The 9557-nt window shown below is 30.2% G+C and overlaps 1 protein-coding gene across 1 annotated transcript; it reads left to right on the forward strand.

Moving 5' to 3' along the window:
• Positions 1 to 1224: 1224 nt before the first annotated feature.
• On the forward strand, positions 1225 to 3496 carry LOC101213626 (protein RADIALIS-like 3). The gene is made up of 2 exons (XM_004151042.3): positions 1225 to 1595; positions 3224 to 3496. The coding sequence occupies exons 1-2, from the start codon at positions 1333 to 1335 to the stop codon at positions 3249 to 3251; spliced, it is 291 nt and encodes a 96-aa protein (XP_004151090.1). The 5' UTR covers positions 1225 to 1332; the 3' UTR covers positions 3252 to 3496.
• The last annotated feature ends 6061 nt before the right edge of the window (positions 3497 to 9557 follow it).

Below are 9557 nucleotides of genomic sequence, written 5' to 3' on the forward strand. Positions count from 1 at the left end.
ATTGAAATTTGACAGAGTATCGATTGATAAGAAATATGAATAAAGACTGAGATAATTGTACTGCGGTTAATGAATTCAGGGGAGCCTAAATTCGTCTTTGAGGAGATCAAGTTTACCATTAGGGAGAGCTTGAGTTTATGCAGTTAAGTTACGGTGATAACTTGTTAATGTAACTTTAGGGTTAAGTTACAAAATTTTGAATCTCAATAATATTTTTTATCTAAGCAAAGAAGCTCCCCAAATGTAGGTCATATTTGTCGAACTGGATTACCAAAGTGCACTGTGTTATTTGTCTTCCATGTACTCTAGTTATTCCTATAGTTAAATACTTTATTGTAAGCCTATATAAAGTATGTTTAGTTAAATCAAAACTTAGTTTCTCCCCACTTATGTCATCCTCTTTCTCTTCTAACAATGTGTTAGAGTAGCACATTAGTAACCAACCAACCTAGATTAGTTTGACGAATTTTGATATTATTCATGGATTTGTATGTATATACATAAATGATTCACTAATAATGGATAAAGAAAAGAATTTGTATCTAATCCAATACATACTTCGTCTTTCTTATTGAGTTAAAACTTTGGCTCGTGAACACATAAGCATTGTACGTGATGTTCATAAATCATTGACACATTGGATACTTTTTTTAAAAAAAATAAACAATATATTATTAGATATTAAATTGTATTATTTTAAATCAAATAAGATCTTAAATATTTACCTTTAGCTTTACTTTAAGAACTTGAACTCTTTAGAAATTTTTAATAAGTCGAAGGACTCTTATTAAAACAAAATTTTTAAAAGCTTTAGAAACCTAAACACACTTTGTAAAGGGTTATTGGTTGACATTCAATTTGGACTAAATTTCAACCACTAAAAAAATTCAATGTTAGAAAATATCTACGTTTCTATAACAATGATATAATATTAAATTCTCCTTAATCTATCAGCATAAACATTCTTTTAATATTATTTATTTGAAAAAAGATATATATTTATTCAGTTATAAGGAAGATGAATGAAAATGGGTGGAATCTTAGTATTAAGAAAGCTGCTATTAAGGACCTTAATGAAGCTATCCTATCAAGAGAAAAGGTATAAAAAAAGAAAAATCAAACACCCTTTTCACCTTTAACAATGATTCTTCACTTTATATCTCCACACTTGTGGCTGAAAGGGAAACCAATCGCACTCATATCCTCCTCTCTCTTTCTTCTTTGGCCGACACACATATTCTTCCAACTTGCTTCCTATATTTCATATATAAATCTCTCTCATTTTTCTCCTTTACATCTCCCCAAGAAGAAAAAAAATTCCATTTCTTTCCAATGGCTTCGAGCTCTTTGAAGCAGCAACGACCAGAGACGACATGGACGCCAAAGCAAAACAAGCTGTTCGAGAAAGCATTGGCATTGTACGACAAAGATACACCTGAGAGATGGCAAAATATCGCCACTGCAGTAGGCGGGAAGTCGGCCGATGAAGTTCAAAGACACTATGAGATACTCTTGGAAGACCTCCGGCGGATCGAGTCCGGTCGTGTTCCTATTCCCAATTACCGACGCACTAGCAATCGAGATGAAGAGTTGAGGTTAGTGAACTCAAAAGATGATATTCTTTTCTTCTTTTCTGTTTTGATTATTGGATGGTGATTCAAAATATATATGTCGTTTAACAAATATTATTGAATACATGTGAAACATATCTATATCTTAACCATAGTTTTTAATATTTCAAACTATTGAAGCTGAAGATAGGTATCATAATTTGGTTTTTTGGGCACTAGTTCCTTTCTATCATGTCGAATATTCTTTGGTTGGTTTTTGAGATTTTTGTATTTTGGTACCAGGCTTAGGTGAGTTTTATGTGCTTGGTTTTGTAGTTTTGTGATTAGGGTTTAGATTTTCTTTATATGGTAGGTGAATATTTTTGAGACTGAGAATAATATTTTGTTGGTTGAATTTATTGAAATTTATTGGTTAGTTTGGTGGCCACGTTCTTTCAAGTATATAATTAATTTTGAGTTGGTATAATTTATTTAAGTTTAACCTTTTAAATATATAGAAATTAGAAATGTGTGTTTGGAATAAAATTTGAAGTATTTAATTTTCAAAATAAGTTCTTTAGAAGAAAACTACCTTTAGTAATCATTCAAAATAGTTTTGGAGTGTTTTTTAAACAATTTTTACCAAAAGAACTTAAATAAAAAAGTTTAAATTGACTTAAAAAACTAGAGCCTAAAATTTTGGTAAAATTGATTCAAGAATAATTTTAAAATTAACACAATTACTCATATTTTTCTATATTTTTCAATCCAACCAACAAAATTAAACATTAAACAAACAAGAGTTCAACAATTTTGTTCTTCTTTTTTCTTTCTTTTGAAAATGTATTCACAAACAAGAGATGAGGAGATGATCGATACAATGCAACATCCTATCGAGATTGGCACACTCCTAACATTCAACATAATTAAGCTTATGGTTGGTTAATTATCTTTAACCAACAAAAGTTGAAAAATATATATAACCCCAAAAAAATGCATAAACTAATGGGAAAACTCCAACCAAAAAGGAAAAACATTTAATTATCATAGAAAAATGTTAGAGCACTAAATAAATTAATGATAAAATATAATCTACTTTCAATTCTAGAATTACAAAAGAAATAATAACAACAATAATAATAATTTTCTTGGTGTCTCTAAAATCACAACTAAACACAAAAGTTGATAATCAAGAAAAATTTAATTACATTAACTCTATATAACACTAAATTAACACAAAACTCAAACAGGTAAAGATATGACATTATTATAACAAAAGTAAGCTTAATTCAAGAGTTATCATCCTGATCTCTTCCATCTTAAAAGATTAAAAGTTGCATTTCTCATCCCAGATCTCTTCCATCTTAAAAGATTAAAAGCTGCATTTCTCATCCCATAATTATTGTATTAAAATAAAAGATATGATGACACTATAAAGATTTAAAACAGAAGAGCATCAGTTGGAACACATGCAAGATCTCCAACTTTGATTCAATGATTTAACTGTGACTTGCTTTAAGCTCTTTTCCCCATTCCTTTAAGTTGTAGGACTAATTTGAAGAAAACACATTATATCTTAAATAGGACAGTGAAAGAAAAATCAACAGAATAAGCTAAAAGTTTTTTATGTTGAGATGCGTTCATCACTTTGCCTTTGATTTTTGTTTTGCTAGGCTGTTGAAGTATCTGAAGCTTCAATGAAGAACTTGCCTACCGCTGCCACTATTCTCTTTCAATATCTCATCAAACACAAATGGCTCACTTGGCCTAGGTGGATTCATAAATATTCTACTGTACAAGTTTTATATCTTTTAAATCAACTCTCTCTCAACAAATTAAAAGTGTACAACCAACCATCTCCATTTGAATATAATTTTGTTATATTTTGAGAACTAAACATGTCATTTGCATTTGTTTCTACAATACGGATTTAAGCATTTGAATCACGTACTTGTTGGTTTTTAAGATACATGCATGTATATATATATATATATATATACTTATATTCACTTGGTCTTGCAAATAAGTTTGTCGATCGACCCATCATTCATTGAACTTTATTTTAGTGGTTAAGTCTAAAAGAAAGGTATGTATGATCGACCCATCATTGATTGAACTTTATTTTAGTGGTTGAGTCTAAAAGAAAGGTATATATGAATTAACAGGGATCACATCTAAAGAGTTTTTAAGGATATAAAGTATGATTAGAAAAGGCTTACAAAAACTTAAGGCTATTACTAATACAAATTACAAAGTGCATTTTCTTTCGGTGCAATCCTAGAAGTTTGAGAGTGAAACATGTTAGATATTATATTAAATTTTCCTCCACCCATAAACTTAATCTTTTGGGTTGAATTGGTAATTTAAGAAACATACTTAGTTTGGAGCAATTATATTTTGGATGATCAATCGATAATTTTACTAAAAAGCAGTAAAGATAAAATATGAATTGTAGAGGTTGGTATTTTCACTTTTAAGAGCATTGGAAGACATAGATTTCTAATCTACTTTCCAATATCTTTTGAAAAATTTTAAAAAGTATTATATTCTCACGAAATTCGTTATATGTTTCCTTAATTTTAATTAAGAATCTAAAGACATCATTAGAAAAATAAAAACAGGTTAAAACAACCAAATTTTAGGAAATAGAACTTGTGAGGTAAATTTTAGATTCTTAGTGGGGGAAAAATCACATTAAGAGGCAATGAATCAATATACTTCAACCATATAAAATCAACATCTCAACTCACGTTTCTTAAATCACAATGATTTCATTACTTAAAACTCTTAAAAGAGAATGTACATTCTCTTCTAGGGAGAATTTCCAATAATTAAATGTATATTAATAATATGAAACTCAATTGATCAAATATTAAACCTATTATGATATAAAAGAAAAAAAAGAAAGAAATTTAAGAAATAAAAAAAATGATTGAACAATATTAATTGTTGGACCTTGGGATAGCTTAACTTTGAGGGCATCTAGTACACATATTCTTGGTTTACTTTATTCCATTTTTCCCTTTGTTCCAATTTTAAGCTCAATAAAGATATGTCTTTTAATATATATGTGTGTATGTATGTGTATATGTATGTGTGTATATTAGTGGGTTTTTTTTTTTTTAAATATAATAAATTGGTAAATATTTACATCGCAAAGAACAATTCTGAAAATGGAAAAATTCTACAGACCCACAATAGAAAATACCAATAAAATACATGTCATGGTCAACACACGCGATTATTCGACCACAACACTTGCGAGTATTCTTATTAAGAACGATTGTGTACTACAGTCATGATACACGATTGTGTAGTTCTTTTTTAACGATAAGGAAAATGGCTTCAAATTATACGAACGTGTTGACCATGACAAAAGTCGTGTTGATCAAGAAAAAAAATTATTGTGTTAATTATGGTAACAATTTCAATGTAAATATTTGTTAGGAATTCAAATCTAACAACCATATTAACTTTGGTAGGTGATCATTTAGATCATATCAACATGATTGTGTAGTTCTTCTTAAACTATGGAAAAAGAGTGAGCTTCATATTTAAACGATCGTGTAATTAGATCATGTCAAAACGATATTTAAATGATCGATATCTTGATATTCTTGAATATGAGGAAGATGAAGTAGCTTCAAACAATTTTGTCAAAAATGGTGAAGATGAAATAGAAGATTTAAACTGAAGAATAAAACGTACGTTTAAAAATACAAGAAAAACTAGAAGATAAGATGAAGAAATCCTAGAAGAGAAGATGAAGAAATCTAGAAAAGAAAATGAATAAATCTCAAATAAGAAGAAAGATAGGTGACAAATTGTTTGTAATATTCAAAAGCAAATCTGAAAATTATGAAAATATTTTACCGGCTTTATGAACATTTATGTAAATTATCCTATTCTTTGTGTCATTGGCCTTAAACCACTAATTCACCCAAAAGCTTAAGCAAGTGGATCAAGAAAATTTTAATTGAGGATAGTTGCAAATATAGAAATTTGATTCAAAATATATATTAGAATATATAACGAAGTCTATCAACGATAGAAGTCTCTCATTGATAGACGATGTAACAAATATTGGTTTATCATTGATAAACCATAAGAGTCTATCAGCAATAGAAGTCTATATATCATTGATAGACTTTTCTATATTTGCATTTTTTATAAAAAAAAAAGATGTCATATAATACATAATTAGGATTCTAAGACACAACAACTTCGTAGTTCCCATTTGCTTGTAATATATATCCTCCCACGATCTCAAATCGGATCACCAATAGAGCTAACTCACTATTCTCTAGACACAAAATCGAGTTGAGAGACCCAATGGGAAAGGGTTTGTGAGAGAGGGGGAGATGGAAATTTGGGAGAGAAGTAATCAAAATTACTTCAGAGGTGTGGTTTATAATTTAAAATTTTGGTGGGATTTTTAAGCAAGTAATAAAAATGGGCCACAACTCTTTTTACATTTGAAACAAAGCCTTTAAATAACCTATTTATATGCAAAAATGCATGTAATTAGTTTACTAAAATTACTTCAAACGTGTGGTTTGTAGGTTTTATTGTGAATGTAAGTGGTGGTCATCGATGTGCATTTAATTGACAGTGGGCTCCAATCGGGATGTTTCAATTTGATTAGAGTCGCTACATCGATGACTTGATGGCAAGACAATGAAGTTTCTAAAAGAATATTGAATTTTACCCTTCTTGTGTCTATTGTTAAGCTTGACGGTCTTGTTTTTGCAGTCCAAGCAGCGAAGATGTTAACACTAGGAGCCATCAAATCTCAAATGTGATAAAACTTGGTCCTCCATATGAAAACGCCGTCACCACCGGTGACTGTTGCTGGCTTTTTGGCCCTTAATCTCAAATTTATTTATTTTAATTATTCAATTAATTTATGTTTTGATGATAACAAATCTGATTTTTTTTATTGACAATTTTATTAATTTGAATAGACCATATCGTAGAGCTTGGAAAAATGATTCTAACGCCTCTTGAATCACCCAAATCGAAGTTCAAATGAAGAAAATATTGCTAAAAGAAGGTTAACGGAAAAATACCCGAGATGGTGACGTGGCGACCAAGCATTCAATTTGAACCAATTAGAGAAAGTCACTTGGAGCAATGAAGGAGTAACAAATGTGGCCTTTTGTTATGTTTTATTAGCTTTTATAAAAAAAATGAATTTAAAAAGAAAATGATTTTAATATTATTATTTTCCTTGTGTTTAACGGCTAGTTGTTTAAAAGATGGTGAAGTTGTTTTATTGATTTCTTTTTAAACAATGTATTTTGAAAAGACATATTATTATATTATTATTTGTATTGTGTCTAACGGCTAATTAAGTTTAAATCTCAACCATTCATTTTTCTTTTACTTATATCTAATGACCCAAATGATTTTGAATTTATCTTTCCTCTCTTTTTAAATACTTCACATTTACACAAGATCAAAAATATCTTTACAATCCTCAAGCAAAAAGCCAACATTGTTATTCTCTCTAAAGCTTCCAATTTTTATTCTTTTCATCTTATTCTTGAGAGCTTCTTATTGTATTGTGAGGATTAAATTTGTGAGCTTCAAATTGTATACTCACTCTTTTAGAGAGTTTTCTTTTGTATGATTTAAAAACTTCAACATATTGTAACGGTTGGATCCTAACCCGTGGAAAGGATCGGGTTTGCTCTTGAACCCGAAAAAGGAGCAAGAATCGGTTCGGCTCAAATCCGTGGAAAGAGTCCAAAGAAGATTTTCAATCAAAATCCCAAGAGGTGCTTGGGAAAGTGGATGTAGGTTGAGTTTAACCGAACCACTATAAAATTACGGTGTCTTCTTCTCTAACTCTTTTCTAATTATTTTTTAATTTAATTTTAGTTACATACTCTTATTGGTTGAGTTTGATTGCATACTTTCATTCATATATTTTTATCAATCTTGTTATTTAACAAAGTTTACAAAGTTCTTTATTTAAATTTAAAAAGTATCTAATTAGTTGATTTTACTTTTTATTTGTCAAAAAGTTTATTTAAACCCTATTCACCCCCTCTAGGGTTGCCATACCGATCCAACAACTGTTTTACCTCTAATCTTGTCCCTACAAAAGCCTAATGTGGTAAAGTTGTGATTTTGCTTATCCCTATAAAGTTCTACGTAGACATTTTTTCATTAGGAAACCCTAATCACTTGGTGTAGTGATCTTGCTTACAACTACCTTCATTGTAATTTACCTCAAGAACGGGCTTCAACACGGCTAAGAACAATATAAGATCTTTTTTTTTTTTTGTTGATGTCCTCAATTATTCCTCTAATAAAGTTTAGTAAATCTTGCAGCTCTCTTCTTGTTAATCAGTTGTCAGGATAAATATCATCAGACGCTTTAGGAAATATTACCTACTCAAACATCACTATAAGTTGTCATAGTACTATATTCATTCTCTTTTTTCTGTTTTTAGGGTATGGTGTTTTGGTTTTTGATTATTTGAAGAGTGCATATTTTAATAGAAACGTTACATTATTACTTGTCATATTATCACTTTGACCTTAACAAAATAAAAGCCCATTGTTTAACTTTCTTTCTGCCACACCTCGTTCTAGGTTTACCCTCCTAACATAGATCCTGGCATGAAAATGCTTTATATGAAAACAACATTTTTCAACTTAAATTTCTATAGAACAAGTAATATAATATTCTACAAAAATTTTAGATGGACCTCCCTTAAAGTATGGGTTAGCCAAACCTGAAAAGAGAGAAGGTTTTCACTTTTATATATATATAAAATTTCTTCAGGCTCAAAACAATATCGAGTGTGTCTCACCACACACTCACCCAACTAGTCCAAAGTCCCAATTAGAGTTTTTATTCAACTACAAATTAGTTACAAAAAAAAAATACAGTTTAATAAGAGACCTCACAAAACTTAAATCTTCATTATGACCCTTGCTACTTCTAATCACCCAATGATGCAATACAAAATTTAAGTATATACATACAAAAAGAATGATAATCTACAATCAATGACAAAGATGTTCAACGTATGTTTGGTCCTTGACCGCTACCTAAGGGGTTGAAAACATTGAAAACGTGAGCTAAAAACTCAGTGATTGGCAAGTTTTTAAAAGTAAAAGCTCGTCAAACATGCTCTCGAGCTGTTTAAATATGATATCAATAACAAAATAATAATTAAAACATTAAAACCATATATTGCCATAAACCATAAGTGTTTGCCAACAAACATATACCCAATCTTACGATGGAAAAATGTTTAAATATACGACAAAAAATAGCTCGCACATGATCAAGAAATCATGTGATCAAACTAAGCTCACGCGTATTTAGTATCCGCCACGGTGGCAACCTCTATCAAATCTGACCATCATAGAATACTAAAGACACAACCGAGAATAGCTCACACGTGATTCATATCCACAAGGAAATATGTTAAACTGAGCTCATGCATACTTAGCACCTACCACAATAACAACCACCATCCAATCTAACCATGAAAATATACTAAATACACGACTGAGAATAGCTCATACGTGATTCATATCTACAAGGAAACACACAGTCAAACTGAGCTCACACATATTTAAACCTACCAGAGTAACAACCTTCACATATGCTCCTATGTGCACACAGAGCCACCCACCATTGGTTAAGCTAGGTTCAAAGTCATATCACAATCCTCCATCCATATCCTCACCTAGGCTCAAGTTTTTGGATCTCCGATCACGACTTCTTTTAGTAATTGAATCCTCTGACAACTATAGGTAGCACTACATAACTACATTCACGTAGCCTTTAGGGAAATCACCAACATTATTTCATAAACATCACATGTTAAAGTTTAAAATCAAACATGGTTAGAAACACAATTTCAAATCATTTTCGATTCTTAGCCATCAGTACATAACTTTAGAACTCATTCAAGTCTAGTTATAAATTAAGCAGTTGTCATCTAAAACTTGCTTAGTAAGTTGGTTCAACCACAGTTCCAA

Source organism: Cucumis sativus, chromosome 7 (genome assembly GCF_000004075.3).
Source record: "Cucumis sativus cultivar 9930 chromosome 7, Cucumber_9930_V3, whole genome shotgun sequence".
NCBI lineage: Eukaryota > Viridiplantae > Streptophyta > Magnoliopsida > Cucurbitales > Cucurbitaceae > Cucumis > Cucumis sativus.